General features: G+C 46.6%; 1 protein-coding gene across 3 annotated transcripts in view; it reads right to left on the minus strand.

The window, feature by feature from the left end:
• Positions 1-4,500: 4,500 nt before the first annotated feature.
• Positions 4,501-18,361, minus strand: part of Arnt2 (aryl hydrocarbon receptor nuclear translocator 2) — a 163,779-nt gene continuing 149,918 nt past the window's right edge. For 2 of the 3 annotated variants that reach the window (XM_031387230.1, XM_031387231.1), the window contains exons 18-19: positions 10,460-10,596; positions 4,501-8,635 (exon numbers count right to left, since the gene is read on the minus strand). In XM_031387230.1, coding sequence (XP_031243090.1) covers positions 8,537-8,635; positions 10,460-10,596 — 236 coding nt within the window. In that variant the 3' untranslated portion in view covers positions 4,501-8,536. Of the gene's footprint in view, positions 8,636-10,427; positions 10,597-18,361 lie in introns of all 3 variants that reach the window. The other variant, XM_031387232.1, reaches the window with a different exon arrangement.

Consider the following 18,361-nt stretch of genomic DNA (forward strand, 5'->3'; position numbering starts at 1 on the left):
CACTCAAAACGTATGTGAAAGTGGCCTAAGAGGGGAGAGTTCACAGAGAGAGTGGAAGGAATACGGAGCTTCCATCTGTCAGTACCTCCACCCTGTGCTTCCACAGAAGAGAAAACCAAACCAAACCAAACCAAACCAAATAACAAAAGAGACGAGGGGCATCTGACAGCAGCCCCAGGTTTGGGTGTGTGGAGGCAGCAGACACCTCACTTCAGCAAGGGGCTCAAACCCAGAGATACTGAGCAAGGCTATATCGTCAAGTTCCTACAGAGTGGAATGATCTCAACTCCACAGGGAAAGTCTGAAGAAAACATGAGCTACCTATGCTGCACCACAGAAGCCAGTGTTGGTGCCTCAGCTCCTATGAGTCATTGTCAAGAGGTTGACTGACGGGATGTAATGCCCTTGGCACACCACTTTGTGCTCTGACAAAGCAGGGCCTTACAATGTGAGGATGGTACTTTGACCTGGCTTGAAAGAAAACACAAAGATGGTGGTCATGGGAGTGTCCCAAGGGGCGGACTTGTTCTTCCTAAGAGGACAACAGTAGCTGACAGGGTCTCTTCCGACCTCTCTGGTTTGCTTAGCCAGACTGCATGTTCTCAATCCCATGTTCCTAAGTGCCTCATTCACACCTTTCACCACACTGAGGACAAAGGATCACAGACCCATCTACAAGCGATCCTTGAGCTTAGAACTCAATGAGGACCAGCATTTCTATCCTGGCCACAGCCACATCCTCTGCCTCTTCCATTTCTTTATCTTCAAGCCATCAGCCTGGGACAAACCTTCACTCCATGAGCGGGCCCCAGGACCCCAAAAATGCCTCCTGGGAGACAGGAATCACCTCTTTCCCTATGCTTTTCAATTCTTGTCTCTTCTTCATCCAGAATCTTTATTGACATGGAAGATTCAGTTTAGATGAAATGCCACCCTCTGCCCCTTTGCATGCCCTTACCTTCCATCTGTAATCTAACCACACAAAAGGAAGAATGCTTATCTGGATGGATCTCCAGGAAAACTGAGGGGTGAAGCTCCGGGACCTCCAGCTGAGATGCTTGTTTCCCGAGTCTTCCTGGTCCTAGCCTTCCTTGTCTTCTTCTGCAAGCAGACCTTGCAGCCTGCTTCTGACATGAATCTGTTTCTGCTACAACCAAATGCATTCATATGTCCACCTCATCTCTCAGCTTCCACACCACAGCTTGAAACAGCAATAAAAACACAAGATACTAGCTTATAGCCAGCACAGGACTGGAGCAGCTGAAACATACCTGGAAACCTTGAGTTTGCCAGCAGTCAATATGGGCTCACTCTAGACATGGGCCAAGAAAGAACAGTGAGGGACACAAAGAGCAGTGAGTTTCCTACCCCTCAAAGGTCAGGAGTTGAGTACCATGGACTCTGAATTATAATGAACATAAACTCCAAAGTCCAGAGGCGGCTTTCATCAAGAAGAATGTCTTCTTATGTCCTCTTCCAGGGGAGTTGGTAGCAACCTGGCTTGGACAGGTTTCTCCCTGCTTTCTTACCTAAAGACAGAGTCTGTGGGTCTCCAATGGACCCCTCCTCATTCAGCCATGGAAGGTAGATGTATAATGACTCAGTTTTAGTACCCACTTAGTTCTTGGAGTCCTGCTTCTCAGCTGATCAGGCAGCTTTGTGGGCTTTCCACGGGAAGTCCTTAAACCACACCTTGAGAACACCCGAGAGATCTCCATAGTTTCCGGCAACCCCTGTGTGACATCATCACTTAGATCACTGATGACATGGCTCAGGTCTGTGAACCCAGCTTAAGTACAAACATAGCAACAAGAGAATGATGGTGACCATTTAAGGATGTAGAGATTTTATGAGGAAATTGAGGTTACATCTCCTTAAGGAGCCTCAGAAGGAGAAATTGCTCACAGGCTGAATGACCACAATGGTGAAATGTGTTCTTTGCTCATTAGCATCAAACCACTTAATTTTTTTCACATATGTATTTGACTTTTAGTAAAAATGGAGGAATCAGAAGCTTGGAAGTTGTGTTCAAAGGCAGGCATTTTAATCTGGTGTCCTGCTGGGCAGCTGCACCTGTGGCATACTTAAAGAGTCCTGGATTTTGAGATGGGAATGCTTTAAATCTTCCCTGAAAGAAGTGAGCTCAGAAGCTGGGAGCCCAGCAAGGAGAGAGTATTGTGACAGGACAGAATGGTTAAGTCATGCTGATCACCTCATGGGCACCTTTGCCTTTCCTGAACCTTCTTTTATGTTGTAGTTTAGTGGGTATCCTATTCCTAGGCTCTTAGAACATTCCAGAAAGCCAAGTTCTGCTTGTTCATCTCCTTTTCCCTAGTGATAGGGGAACTCCTTATAGTCAGGAAGCCTGGGCATTCTTTATGTTAACTCTATCCCAGCACCATGCATTGGAGGTGATAGGTGTCACACAAGTGTTTACGGAAATAACATGCTTGAGAAGGTGAGCAGGCAAAGGTAACCTTCCATGTTGCAACTGAGGGCAGGCCTTCATTTCCCCGGAGGAAGATGAGAGAAGACCGGGAGACGATGATCTCTGGGGAGCCGCAAGACACTTGCTACAGCTTCACCCCTTCTCTGAATTCTAAGCAGTTTGTGTCCTCTCATTTTTCAACTTGACTTTCTCTCCCTCTACTCAGGGTTACTGATAATGAATTGCAGCGCATTACACACACACATGCACACACACATATGTATACACACACACACATATACACAAACACGTGTGTGTGTGTTCAAGGTAAGTGTGTGTGTGTGTGTGTGTGTGTGTGTGTGTGTGTGTGTATGGGAATGTGAAGACAGAGATCCACCTTGGATGATGCTCCTCAGGAGCGTTCATTGTTTTCTTCTTTTCTTGAGACAGACCCTGAACCCTGAACTCATCTGCAGAGTGGCTGGCCAGTGAACTTCAAAGATCTGGCTACTTCCACTTCCCTAGCACAGGTATTACAAGTGCACGTCACTTATTCACAGCTTAATTTTTAGTAATTTTCTATACTCTCTACATGACGTATATAATGCCACAATTAGGAAAATAATTATTATAAAGAGTTTACTTTGGTTCATTGTTTATCGACAACAGAGGGATTACAGGTAAGGTGTCAGCCCAGGTCCTGGCAAGAACTTGGCTTTATTTAATGTTTCTTCTTGCTGTATCCCTGCTCTGAAATCCTCCTGCCTTCACACTATGAGCATATGTAGAGAAGAGGCAGACTGGTCATAGGCACAGTTTTCTGCTGTACCCCGCTGAGGCTAAATCCCTAAGTATTTAAGGATTTCTCAGTAAATGAGTAAGAAAAATGTGTTCTTTTCCCACTCTGGTGGGCAATTTGCCTTTTAAAAATATGTTTTATGGTTCTATGGTATGGTTAGCCTACTCTTTAAAAAATAGGTCTGTGATGGATAGCATTAATTATCAAGTTGATGAAATCTGGAATCCCAGGCAGATGATCCTAGCCCATGTCCGTAGTGGGGTGGTATTGTGATTAGGATTACTGATGTGGGAAGACCAGTCTTAATTTTGGACAGGACCATTCTCTGTAGAGGGGATCTTGGGTTGCATAGAATGTGGAAAGTAAGCGGACACTAATTCGTTTGCATCCTTGCTTCCTGCCTGTGGATATGACCAGTTCACACTGTCTTGACTTCTCTATCATGATGAAGCCTAATTAGACCTGTGAACTAAAACAAACCCCTTCTCTCTTAAGTTGCTTTTGTCAGGGCATTTTACCACATTGATTAAAAACAAACAAACAAACAAAGAAACAGTCCTATTAAAACTTTGTCAGAAACCTCCATGTGAAGGGGCCGTACTATTTCCCACGAACGGAGGTTTCTTTTTTAATCCATTTTTTAGCTATGTATTAGAATACTATTTCATTGACCTTTTAGTTTGTGTTTCTCTAAAACTAAAGATATTAACCCAGAATGCCATATGTGTATTTGTTGTGTGTGAGCATGAATATATTTGAGATAGCTTCTCAGTGTGTTGCCAAGGCTGGTCTGGAACTCCTGGGCTAACTCAGACAACCCTGCCTCAGCCTGCTTGAGGCTGGAATTGTAGGCATGTGCCACGCCCAGCAGCCTGTATATGAATTCTTGGGAGAAACACGGGCATGTGATACTCAGCTATTTTTATTGGTACTAAGATTTCTGTCTTAAATTGTGGGAGTAGTTCCTTGTATTTTCTGGACACAAGTCTTCCTTAGATATATGATTCAGAGTTACTTCCTTCCAGGCATTCTCTTTAGCGTCTTTTGAAAAGTAATTGCCTTTAGTGTTTGTGAAGTTCAGTCCACTGAAGCTTTTAGAGAGCCTTTGCCTTACACCAAATCTCAAGAATCACTATTAGTTTTCCTAATAAGAAAAGTCCTTAGTAGTTAACACTCAAAACAGGGGACTCTAGCATGCCTGTACTGCATAGTGTGGCTTATCCCAGACTCCCAAGGGCAAATATCTCAAAACAAGCTAGTCCAAGGCACTCACTTTCAGAGCAAAGTCATTTTATTGTAATGAAAATTTAAAAGGCAGTTACATTAGTTATACATATACCCAGTGACTTAATACCTGTTAGTCATACAGAACATTCAAGAAATACAAATGATTTACCCACAGCACAGTTCACATCCATAAGAAAGGCTAAGAGAGAGATGAGTAAGTGCTTGCTGTTCTTGGAAGCCTGCTTGTGAAGTTTTCTTTGAGGAAACAGACGGTTAGACAAAGCAAACTGCTAGGCCCTGGATGACCTGTGAAAAGCTCCATTTTGCTATAGCCAGTAGCCACTAGGGTTTGCAGGCTACCTGAACAAACCCAGCTTAGGGCACAAGACACGGCATGTCACATGTGGAGCTACCTCTTTAAAGCTGTCCCAGATTCTAGGCAATGGAGGAAGCTGGCAGCCAGGGAGCTGGTGACTCCTCAGCACATGAAACGTGGCCAAGTTACTCAGCTTAGATTTGTTTTTAAGATTAGTTTTATTATGTTTCCCAGGTAGGTCTTGAACTCCTGAACTCGCGACCCTTCCTGCTTCAGTCTCTCCAGTGGTGGCACTTCAGGTGAGCATCAGCTTGGGAGGGGAGGGAAGATGAACTGGCAAGTTAGCACATAGCAACCCATGGCCACATACAAAGAAGGTTTGAATTTTGCCTTGCTATTGGTGATTAGCAAACGACTTGTTTTTGCTTGTGAGCAGGCTATCGATGTCACAAAGAGGTGAGCTCACATTGGGAGTGGCTACTGCTCATTGGCTGGACTGTGCTACAAAGTAGAATACAGAATCCTCTCCCTGGACCTGCCAGATCTCTAGCTCAGAGCTGAAGAGAGTGTGCATGCCTGCCAGTGGGCTAACCTGGGGCCTCAGTGTCCTCCTAATGACAGGGGAGTGTGAGCTCCTCCTCAGCGGGTTATGTCGCCAATCCAAATACTACTACCCATAATAGTTACTTTATGATGCAAGAACAGGCTGAGCTGGGCAAGATGAATGTGGATGTTCACGCTGGCTCACTCACTCCCTGAAACCACAATGAAACAAACAGGAGTGACATCGAGGCAGGGTTCTAGAACTATCCTTGGCTGGTCTGGCAGTCTATGGCCCATTCTTCTAGAGCTCCTATACTCTGGCAAATGACTCGGGTGGTCCTTGTATGTCCCTCTCCTGCTTGCTCAGCCTACTAAGAGCCAACTGGACTTCAGCAGTGAATGAAGTGGTGAGGTACAGAACTGCAGGAAGCCAACATATTCTATCCATCCCTACCTGGTAAGACCATCACCAGGACAGGTAGCTGGAGGGATATTAACTGGAGGACCAGTATATTGGCTTCCTCTGCAGAGAACATATGAAGGGACATCTTTTGCAGGATAACAGCGTTGATTCTGCCTCCACGTGTTTCAAAAATACTTGGGTGAGAGAAGTCCTTATGGGGTGGTATTCTTCATTTCTGGCTTCTCGTCCCCCACCAACCTCCTCCACATGTGGCTTTTGAGAATCACATCATAGGAGCAGAAGAGGTATAGAAAAGACTCAGAATTTAAGCCAGTCTAAATCCCCACCTTCTTCTAGCCTATGGAACTCCCTAGATGAGACTGGGGAGAAGCAGGAGCCATTGAAACGTGCTTGCTATTGTCTCTGGGTTGCCCAACATTCCTTCCCCTCTGCTCCCCAGAACCAAGGACTGAGTTGTCTTTACCCTCAACTTCTTAACAGAGAGAAGGCATGAGATGATTGCAAGCGAGAATTCTGTCCTATTTCTTCTGGCAGACCTTAGTGCCCTGAACCCAAGGCAGTGTGACAGTCCATGTCACACCCCAAGAAAAGCACCCACTTCCCACGAAAGGCAATAAAACCAAACCCATAGCTTCCACACTTCTTAATTCACAAGCTAAAGGCCTCGGGCTGTTCTCATCGCTGCAAAGCATTCTTTGCTCCTGAAGCTAGCTTTGAGCCTTTTTCCCTTTTATAACTTATGCTCACCACCTGGGGCCAGCTCCAGGCTGCTGGGGACAGAAGCCAAATTAGGCAGCACACATAGGAGACGTTTGGGGGGTTCTGAGGCTGAGATGAAGCTCCGACTGTGTGTCCATACTCTCCATGGAATGGATTCAAAGCTGCTTGCGGATCTCTGGGGCTGGGATTCAAAGCTGCTTGGGGATCTCTGGGGCTGGGGTTTGTCAGGAACGGGAATCCCTTAGGGCGGGTTGCTGCCAAGGGCAGTCTGCTGAGCCAAGTAAAGTTTTCAAGTGAGTCCTGTCCAAACAATGGCAGAGCTGAGCTTCTGAGTGGAGTGGTGTTCTGCAAGGCTCTTAATCTACACACTCATTCTGCCCCTGTGCGTTCTGGAGCCTCTTGTACTCCCAGCTTCTCAGGAGCCAGGCAGCATGGTAGGTCTGTTCTGAGAGCATGCCCTCCACTGTTCTAACAAGAGGTTCCTGAAAGGATTCTGGAGGACCCCAGCTAGCTCTGTGGCTTCTCTCACATTTGGGCATCAGTGGGCTGATACCTGGTGTGAGGTATCTTGGTGTGGGTTGATTAAGTGAAGGGAGGCAAAGAGAACTCATAGAAGCATATGGAGTGGGGGAGGGGCAGGGTGGAATGGGTGGAATCTGAAGCTCTATAAAATCTGACCAACACAGGAACTCTAATGTCAGAGATAGGCCAGGTAGAAGCTTCTAGAACAGTGGCTTTCAACCTTCCTAACTCTGTGACCCTTTATTATATAGTTCCTCATGTAGTGGTGACCTTCAACTATAAGATCATTTTCATTGTTATTTTATAAGTGTAATTTTCTACTGTTATGTATCATTATATAAATATCTAAAATGCAGAATATCTGACATATAGCCCCTGTGGAATGTAGTCTGACACCCCCAACACAGCCCACAGACTGAGAACTGTTGTTCTAGAAGTTAGCTCATAGTTCTACCTTAAGACCACTGAGGAATTCAGGTCTTCGTAGAAGCTTGGCCAGAGCAGAGTCCCTGGCCTCACAGTCCTGGCTGTGTCTCCCCCCCTGCACCCACCCCTGAGATACTCCTGCCTCTCCTGCCTGCTGAGGACAGAGGCTCAGGTGGCCCAGCGAACCCTTCTCCACCCAGAGTGTGGCCCCATCTTCTTTCCAGGTATCCGAATCCTATACAGAGGGCCAGGTCTGGCTTCCTGAAGGCGCTGGGCAGAAATCAGCTCTTCTCTGCGGCAGAGCAGGGAGCACGCAGTGACCTTCATGGAGTCAGGACACTGTCCCTCAGACCTAGTAAGAGAAGCGTGAACGCTCTCATAGGCCACAAGGAGGAAGGACTAGAAACTTTAAGAAGTGGAGGATGTGTGTAAAAGGGCAGGAAACCAAAGAACTGACTTAGAGAGTGAGCAGCTCGCCAGCCCTGGCTTCTGGGGAGTCAGCCCAGCTCCCAGGCTCCAGTCATGCTCTCCTTTGAAATGCAGCTGAATGGGGATGGCTTCTCACTTGCACTGGCCACACACACCAACACACCACAGTACATCTACCAAGCCACAACTTTGATTCTCAGGTTTAAAGCACACCTGGCCCCAGGCCATCAAGGATAGCTAGTGTGGGAGACTCACATCCTGTGCTCCTGACTCCAGCTCAAAATGCAGAGGTTACTGCCTCTCACTCTGACACGAAGCCTCCAGGCAGCAGCTGTGAAAAAGCAGAAAGAAACCCAGCTTCTGCGCCAGGCAGACCTGCTGGTGCTGCCAGCCATTGTGGATCAAGCAAACACTTGATGGGTGCAAATTGTCCATTAATAGATTATTCACAATGGAATTTAAGATCCTGGAGGCCCCCTTCTGAGCACACAGATAAAGTACAATAAATACAAAGATCCCAAACCCAAGAAGCCAGGGCTGTGGGTTAGAGCCAGGTGATGCCATGTCCAGGGAGGATGGGAATAAGGGGGATGTCTGGGGGTCCTGCAGCAGGGCAAGCTGGGTGAGGGGGCCCTCTTTGAACACGGGCATCTATGTCATGATAATAGCGCCTGGACAGTAGAAGCCTGGCTTTGCCTGAAGCTACTCAGAAAATGGAGGGAACATGCCCAGGTCAGCAAAGTCCTCGATGTTATAGTTGCCAGTCCCCTGCGTCGGGTCGCCCGGCATGGGTAGCATGTCCTGGAGAGAAGAAGAACAGAAAGTCGCAGGAGTCAGTGACCTCACCCAGTGCCTGCCCTTGTCCCGGAGTCCAGCCTGCCACTGACTGATCCCTTGGCTGTCTCTCTAGTGAGCAGATGTTCCTTTGCACAGCTTTGTGTACAGGGCTGCACTTCAGGGGGCTTCAACACCCGATACCACCGGGAACTGCTCTCTTGGGGAGTATCATGCTGAAGGTAAACAACACTAGAATACAAACCTTTTTCTGAAGCTAAACCAGGCCCAGGGGTGGAAAGAACCCCATGCCCCAGCTAGGCAAGCAGAACCTACAACAGTAATTAGGACTGGATAGCCATGTGACCGCCAACCAAGCAGGAGCCTGAGTGTGTGTGGCCTGTCGGGGTGATGCCAACCCAGAGTGGAAGGTCAGTTACTTTATCTGGTCCTAGTTTGCAAGACCTTAGACGGCTTGCTCTGAAAGTATTAGGAGAGTTCCATGGGGCAGAAGTCCCACTGTGCTTAGTCCATTTCCCAGCCCATGTGATAACGGTGAGAAAAGAATTCTGTGGACAAATATGCTTGGGAAAACAAGGCACACTTCCCTACCTCCTAGAGAGCCATGCCTCTATAATAAAGGCTCTGATAAATCCTGCAAGAAAGAAACCGAATAACTTGCTTTAATTGGTGTTTCACAAAGTTATTTGGCCAAGAATTCTTTTTAGCAGGGTGAGCTTAAAGACACACTGTTAGGAAATGCCTTTTAGGGTCTCCCTGTGAGATGAACAATGGACAAGGGTTGGTATTTACAGTGGAAGGAGGGAGGGAAGTCATAGGGAGGGCTGGGGAAGGCACTTCCCTATACTAGGAAGGGAGGGTGTGTGTGTGTGTGTGTGTGTGTGTGTGTGTGTGTATGTGTGTGTGTGTATGTGTGTGTGTGTGTGTGTGTGTGTGTGTGTGTGTGTGTGTATGTGTGTGTGTGTGTGTGTATGTGTGTGTGTGTGTGTGTGTGTAGCATTGATTCTTGAGGAGGAAGAATGTGACCTGAGCCTTCTACACCTTGGCTCTTCCCTGGAGCTTTGCTCTCCAGGGCAGACAGCTCTCTGAAAGTCCCCCAGAGGAGCCTGGGCTGTGTGGGCAGGCCTATCTCTAGCTGAGAGGAGTCAATGGGCTTATACCTACACTTACAATGTGTCAGGAAAACCTGGGAGGCTGAGCCCTGTATGATAGGCAAGGTCATAACCAGCATACGAAGATTGATCTGTGTTAGGAATTGAGAAAAGCAAGGCAAGTCTTTCGTAGTGGAGGTCTAGAAGTAGCCTTAGACCCTTAGCTTAGAGAGTTGAGCCCTGGTCCAGCAGCCATGAGCTAAGGGTCTGGGGCTGGGAGTCCCTCTTCCTGGTTGCCATAGTGGAGCTAAGACAGGCGGAGGCAATCAAGCCCCTAGGAACCTGCAGCTCTTGGGAGGCTGTGTATATTGCCCATGGTGAGCCCTGAGGGTCTCTAGCTCTTAGATGGGTATGAGCCCTGCTCCAGGGCCAGCCCCCCTACTGTATTTGGCTCCACACACCCCACTTGGACAATTTTGGGGGTATTATTCAGGATGCAGTCTCTCCTGTGTGAGTGCAGCTGAAAGGGTGAGGGCCCCTGTGCCTTTCCTGTGTACCTGAAGGCTTTGACTAGGCAGGGCAGGACCTTCCTTCCCCTTGTGGGCTCCCCATTCTGCAGGCTGGTGGGATCTCTTGCTGGCTACCGGGCAGGGCAGGCAGAGGTGCAGAAAGGGGCATAAGGAAGCAGAGAAGGCGCAGGTACCTACACCTACGAGAAGGCGCTGCTCGCTGGATTTACCTGGAACACTTCAGTCTGGCCAGGCTGCTGGTGGGAGTGCTGCTCACCACTCTGTTGTCCGTGATGCTGGCTCTGCCACTGGGACCAGACCTCCGAGGGCCGGCCCTGGAATTGCCCACCACTCTGTCCACTCTCAGCTGAAACACCCAAAGGACACGATACTTTAAAAAAAAAATCATCATGTGGTTCTGGGAACTAAGACTGGGGGTCCTGGTTGTCATATTTTGTCATTTCTCCCATCATAGTGCCACTCAAGGGCTCTACACTCCTGAACGGCATGTCCCTCCCAAACAGGCCTTCTCCTTCCTGACAGAATAAGCTGAGTGGCAAAGACTGGAGGAAGCCCTGTGAAGTGTGAGTGCATGACCAGAAAGAATAGTTTTGTTTTTTCAGAATGAGCCTGTCCGTTGACTGGTGCTTCATCCTCATAGCCCTCTATGGTCCTGTGGCTGCTCATGGTGGCCTCAAAACAGAAAATAGGAGGAATGAGAATTTTGCCTACATTATTCTGGGGACTTAGCTAAAGAGGATATTGAGTGTGTTCACAAGCACGTGCATGTGTGTGTCTTTATGCACATGTGCTGTGTGTGTCAAGTATAGAAGACAAGCTTAGTTGTTGCTCTTTCTTCACACTTGGAACTTCCTTGCTTGTTCAGCCTGCAGGCAGGGCTTCCATTTCTCTTCCTGTCTCTCCCGCACTGACTCCACCACAGGGTCTTGCTGAGTCTCTGTTCCCTCAATGCCACATCTCATTACAGTGTCTGCCTTTAGGCTCATTGTTCCTGCTGTGTTCTGAGTTCCACTGCCACCCACACCCAGATCCACAGGGCTCTGCCCCATCCTCCTGGGACAGTGACACTGATACATAGCCAAGGGTTCCTCAGGTGTGGCTTCTATTTGCTTCTCTTCATGTCTTGGTAACCCTACCTACTGGCAGTACATGGCAGCCACATGCCATCACCTCCTTTCCTCATGCCCCTGTCCTCTTTCCTCTTTAAATAAATAAAATCTATTAGCAAGCACATGTAGGTGTGTGTGCAGATGCAAGACAGGAGGTAACTCTTGGGAGTCAGTGCTCACCCTCCATTGTGAGTCCTGGGAATGATCAAACTCAGGTTACCAGCCTTGTGCAGCACACCTTCCCCACTGGGTCATCTCACTGGCCCTGCCAGTGTTCCCTTGGCTGGCTCTGCTCCTGCATTTTCTTGGTTATCTCACAGTCCTAAGGAAATGTGATTATAGGGTCTAGCCTCAGTTTGGCCTTCTCTCAGTTGGCCTGCTGCACCTGTACTCTGTCATAGATCGTATCCTTCACATCATACTGACATCCAAAGTGGAGTCACTAAGGCTAGATGTCCTATCTCAGATAAGCCAGGCTGCTCTAAAACAATGCTTGGACTATAGATAGCTCCAGTAAGTTCTAAAAGAAGGGGATGAAGAGGAAGGGAGGACATAGGAAGGAGGGAAAAGGGAGAAAGGAGACAGGAGGAAGGAAGAAAAAGGGAAGGAGGGATGAGGGAGAAAGGGAGATAGAAAAGGGGAAGGGATGGGAAAGAGGAGTCAGATGGAAGAGTGCAGGCATGCTGTAGTGTTCATTTGCATCTGAAACCTCCAGGTTACACAAGATGATACCTGGTGATGTTTTCTCAGTTGTACCTCAGGGAGAGTCAGAGGTAGAGAGGAGCAGGAGAAGACTGGAGAAGATTGGCTGATTATTCTACTCAAGAGTACATGGTTCTATTAATTACAGGCAACATATTTCAAAATAAAAAAATAACCCTCCAAGATAGGTTTTAAACATTTAAGCATTTAAAGAATGCTTTTAAACATTTGCAACAAGAAAAATCAATTCATTATGCTGCTTTTGAGATAAACATTGACAGAGTTTTGAAGCAAGGACAACTGCATGCTACATATTGAACTTGACTTGGGCACATTGTTTCAATTCACTTCTAAATCTAAGAGATGAGTCCTGTACCCAATTCTTCAGTTAAGGAAACTGAAGGTTCAGGGATATCAACAGGTTTGTCCTATTCCTTTATCATATAAGCCTAGAGGTGGAACTTAGACAGCCCTGACATGGAAGCCTACTCGCACTCACTTGATAAATAGTGCTTAAGTCTAAGACATTGGATGAATGGAGACCAGACGGAAGGAAAAGAGTTCAAGTCAATATAATTCAGGTCAATATAGCTGAGTATTTTTCTGAGGGAAACACAGGTTATAATGGGGGCATAAACGCAGTTCCCACCTAAACCTGAGTCTTTCTGGAGGAAGAGAGGATGAAGGACGACCTGAAGGGATGGTGCCAGCCATGGGAAGGGAGACTGATGAAACTTTTGATTTTCCAGAACTAGACTAGTAACTTTTAAAACTACAAAGTAAACATGACCTTCAAAATGACCTCTCCTGTGTGAGGGAGAATTGTGGGTCATTTGCCTATACCCAACTGACCTGCAGATGGTCGTCAGGACCTGGCACGTGGCCTGCTCCCAAAGTACATATAAAACTTCTTTCTGGAATAACCCAGTGGTCCTTAACATCTTTGTTAGGTAATTGTTCCAAAAGCCATGTGTGCATTTAAAAGCCATTGAGTTGGGTCCCAACCATATTGACGTCCACTTCCCAGCTTCCAGAGTGAGACCCAGGCTGCTGCAGCCCTGTATAGATGGACTAGCCTCTTGCTAGGCCAAGTGTCTGGGGTAATTGCACTCTATCTCCTATCTGGGGCAGCCCAAGACTTGTAGACCTTAGTGCAGTCTCTGGTCCTAGAGGGCAGAGGCAAGGCTGCTGAAGTTTAAAGGTAGACTTCACTCTTGCTCGCTATCACCTTCCTGGGAGGTGGCAGCTGGTGGAAATTGCTCTAAGATTCCTATGTTTTAACAGTCCTTTGCAGACTGTTCAGCACTGTTGGGTTTAGCTTAATGGCTCTTGGTGAAGGGAACTGCTGGCACTTCTCATTCTCACAAACAGCAGGAGACAAGCGGATAAACATACAGGGAGACTGATAAACATCCTTAGTAAACAGACATCCCAACCCAGTGGGGATTAGACCAACCCATCAACAGTGTAAATGCTGAGAAATCTTGCTGGGTAAAGTAAATGTGGTCTGATAGAGGCAGCTGCTTCCTACCTAACCTACGGAAAGGATCAGACAAGGGCACAAACTTTTTGGCTCCTTTGGCAGGAATTTCACCTTTCAACATTGGTTAATAGGACCAGGTATGTCTATAATTCTTCACAATTTGTGGGTTAAAAATGCACATGGCTGAGATTTGGGGGTAAGATTAGGGGAGGAGGAATAGGGCGCTTGGGTCTGCTTTCCCTCTCTATTTGTGCATCCTATTTATCAGTGGAAGAAGCTTCAGATGTTTAGGGAGTGATACATTCCATTTTCCTCCAGCCTCCACTCAGGCTGGACTGGGTGGAGCATTCGGAGGAGGAGAATTTCCCCGTGCTTTCCAAAAGGGGCTCGCCCTCGGGCACAGTGGTGTCTTTTGCTGTGGCCTGACTTGATTTGTTTTCACCTGTCCGGACTTGTGTCGTCATGACTGAGTTGCTGGTGCTACTTCAGCTTAAAATTGAAAAGCGGATGCTAAATGCAAGACATGGACATGCTGGTGCTTGCCCAGCCACTGTCTCTGGAAGCATTCTGCTATGCAATTCAGGTCATACAGATGCCATGGGGGATAAGGGAGGGAGGGAATGTCCCGCATGCTTTAGAATCTTAAATTATCCTTCTGAGCAAGCTATGGGTTTGCTGTGGGTTTGGCTTCCTGCATTTCTACAAGAAACATTGTACACCAATGACCAGATTGAGACAGAGAGATTAACAAATTTGGAGATTCAAGTTGTACACTACCTGACAGTTACTAACTTGTTTTGTATGAGCTCTAAATCCAGTCTTCATTGCCCATCTTTGAGATACTGAACTGCCCTCAGTTTCTGCTTGTGCCAGTAGGTGCAGAGACCTACCAAGACCAGCTACCCTCTCCCTCACGCTGTACAGAATTAACATGTTGAAGTTCTGGGGTGTTGCATAGTAGGTGTACTCTATCAGGGTGAACACAGGTCACTGGATCCCAGCCTTTCTGTATGTGTGTTGTATGTCTGTCCTGTCTTCTTCATTCTCTCATTACTCCAGCCATCTTGCCCCTCGGTGACTTTTCTGGGACACAGCTAAGGAGATAGGAAGAGCAATCCCTCCCTCGATGACACAATGTAACTACACCCTCTAGAAGCCTCTCCCTTGATGCACTTGCTTACAGATCTTTACGGTTAAGTCTGCCTGGTTTTCTAAGTTCTAACTCAAGAAGTGTAATTTGTCCTTTCTTCTTTTAATGCCATCCAAACATCTAAACACGGCTGAACCCATACCCTTAACTTTTTCACTGTTTCTCTTATGAGCCTGCTTGCAGGCCTCCACTGTTGACATTAACCAAAAGACATGACTGATTTTCTTCTCCATCTCCCTCCTCTTGAGCGATGTCAGGAGTTACACTTTGCCAGCTCTCTGTCTCCTTTGGAGACAAGGTAGGTGACCATATACCAGGATTCAGGTAAGCTCCTTCTGGTGGCCAGGACCTCAGTTGCCTACCCTCTGGCTTACATTCTCTTGGGAAGATTTGACCTCAAGCTTATCTTTCTGTCTTGTCTTTGGTACTCTGCCTTCATAGAATAAATAAGTTTGATCTTCCTGCCTTTTTAGGCTTTCTCTGGTGGGGCTAAGGGTCAGAGCTGAATGGCAAATGTAACTTCTCTTTTGGAGTGTTTCAATCCACATGTGGCCTTGTGTCTGTGGCCAATGATCACATGGTGAAATGGAAATGGCATTAGGTTTAACTTCCCTTTTCTCCCTGGTGCCAGGATTATCCCTTTGTATCATGATTGTCATTTCCTGGGAGCCAGGGAGGCCACGGATTGAAAGCAAGAGAGAAATAAATCAAGTAGCCTAGCAGAATTGGGCATGTAGAATCCTTATCCAAATAGAGGGCATTAACATTGCCTTGGACCATGCTCTCGGCTCGTTGTATGGGCCCAGGAAGCTGCTTTCCTAACTGGATGTAGCTGACACATAAAGGCTGATGGAACATCAAATCAGATTTTAACAACATGATTTCTGAGGAACTTCAATGTTTGCCAACAAAAAGTATCATTGAGCCTTTGGTCTCAGCCCACGCCATCCTCATGGGGAACTAGGGCATCCATGTTGTAGAACACTTTCTCCCTCCTACTTCTTCATGTGATACCAAAGTTAGCAACTCAGATGCGTGCTGGGGATCCTTCCCTCCCCCTCTGGGTCTGTCAGGGGCTTTTGCTTATAATTCTAAGGACCTAAAGCCAAGGGAAATGAATGGAAGAACCAGGTGACATCTTTTGGTGTTCCTGGTGAAAATTGGAAAATTTTGGTGAGGTATGGACTCCCTGACCTTCAGCTGAGGCCATAATATTCACTATTGTGTTTTGCCTACAACTTTCTTCTGTGCATAGAATTTTGTGCCCATGTACAAGGTCTGTCCTGTGTGGTTATATGTCTTATTTCACATGTTGTTCTGTTTCTTGCCACATCTCTGCTGGCCTAATTCAAATGCTCTTTAAGTTAACCAAAAAAAAAAAAAAGGGGTAAAACTTGATCTCCACTAACCAAGACAACTTGTAGGTCATGACCCTCATTGGTTGGGAAACCACTCATGCTGACTTAGGCATCTCCAGAACTGAAGAAAGCATGCTATCCCAATTCCCAAGCAAAACATTTCAGGCCTTATAGGATAGTAGCAGAATTTATACAGAGGCAAAAAAGATCATGTATTGGCAACACTGTCAACTGGGACTTATCTTGGGAGGCAGCTGCCAAGATTGGTCCATACATGCATGGATCCTATGGGGACTCATATTCTTTATAGGTGAATGAGTACATGTTATTATAGAACCATCCCCACTACCGGTAGAGGACATCTGTGTGATCAGCCAAGGATAAGATGGTAATAGTCGCCGGGTAGTGGTGGCACACGCCTTTAATCCCAGCACTTGGGAGGAAGAGGCAGGAGGATTTCTGAGTTGGAGGCCAGCCTGGTCTACAGAGTGAGTTCCAGGACAGCCATGATTATACAGAGAAACCCTGTCTCAACAAAACAAAACAAAACAAAACAAAACAAAACAAAAAACAAAACAAAACAAAAACAAAAGATGGTAATAGCCATGTGACTAACGAAATGGCAGCGAGCTTGTGATTGCTTAGGACTTCCAGTGCAGCTAGGTTCCTTGAGGATCCATCTCCCCACCCCAGTCCCCAATGTTTCTGTAACATCCATATACCCCATCCTGCAAAGATCATGGAAACTAAAGACCCAGACAGGACTCCCACATGACACCGTCAGTTCTTCTCTATGCTTTCCTAGCACCCAGAATCATTTTCTCAGAGACCTAACCCTATCCAGAGACCTCCTGGGTGGGGAAAGACAGATATAAGGCCAACGCTAACTCTAGTGTCAGCAGGGTCTTAACGACCACCACCTTTACATTCTGCTCACTCCTGTGTCCCTAAGCTTATTTTCTTTTTCTCCTTCCTTTACAGAGAAAATCTCAGGTGGGGACAGGAATTTGAAGCCTAGGGTCTCAACTCACTGAGCTATAGAGTAAGGATGAGCGAGGGTGATGGCATAGCCTCTGCCTAAACACTAACTAAATGTCTAACTCCACAGCTGGGAATAGAGCAGGAAGCAGGCTGGGGCTCAGTGTTTCTCCTCCTCTCAGGACTCTGGTGCTGCCCGCTTTTGTAGCACTACCGGAGCTGTTCTCAGACCCTCTATTCATATAGTATAGACAGCCCCATTTATGGGTATGGAGCTAATTCTTCAGGCAGAAAGAAATTCTCTTGAGCATTTACAAGGTCGGGGAGACTGCTTCAGTTTTAACATCTAATGGCAATTTAAGGTAAAGAAAGCCAAAGCCTTTTATATGAGGAAGTTTCTTCTCTGAACCTACTAACCTACTACTTCAGGTTTGGCTGGCTTCCTTCCTTCTTTCCTTCCTTCCTTCCTTCCTTCTTTCCTCCCTCCTTTCTTCATCCTTCTAAAGAGACCTTATTCTACAAAGGTAAAAGAAACACCACAGAGATGCTCCCAGGAACTTGCATTCAATATTTATGACTTTAATCCTGAGAGAGACTATGCAGGTAGTTGGTTTAAACTCTGGCAGGTTAAGGTCGAGTCTTAAAAACATCTGGGACACAAATCAGTGTTCCTGATCCTTTTGGGGCTATGCTCAGACACACTCAAGGGTGACTGGTGGAGGCGTCCAAGGATGGGAAGAAAGCTGTTGTGAATGGGCATGGGGACAGTCCTGTTTTCACTCCAGAGGCTCTAGGACTTGTCCGTGTCTACTTAGGACCATCGAAGGAAACGTGCCTCTAGTTTTCCTGCCTACACTCTCTTTGATATAGCTTTGAGAATTAAAGTAAGGTTAAACCTGGGCATCTAAAAGGAGAGAGAGCTAATATTTTATAATAATATCACCTGGCCCCATTACGACCAGTAAAGAGAAAATTTGGCTAATAGATAAAGACCTAATCTATAATTCTTATACATGGATCCATTTTGTAGGTATCAAGAAAAATGGTCTAAAGTGTGCAGGCAGACTTCATGACTGTCAGGATAGGGGACAACAGAAAGAAAGGAAGGAAGGAAAAAGGGAGGGAGGAGCCCTTATTCCCCAGTAATGCTGTCAGTGTCCCCTACGAGCCCCAAGGTTGTAACCATGGTGCACTGGGATGCCCACAGGCAGGGTTCAGCTGGTGTTCACAACCCTACGTACACTACACTGCCTGCTTTAACTGTTTCATGTTTATTTAATAATTAATGAAACTGACCATTAATGGAGACTGCTCTATTTCTCTTCTGCATT

This window comes from Mastomys coucha, unplaced genomic scaffold (genome assembly GCF_008632895.1).
Source record: "Mastomys coucha isolate ucsf_1 unplaced genomic scaffold, UCSF_Mcou_1 pScaffold21, whole genome shotgun sequence".
In the NCBI taxonomy this organism is placed as follows: domain Eukaryota; kingdom Metazoa; phylum Chordata; class Mammalia; order Rodentia; family Muridae; genus Mastomys; species Mastomys coucha.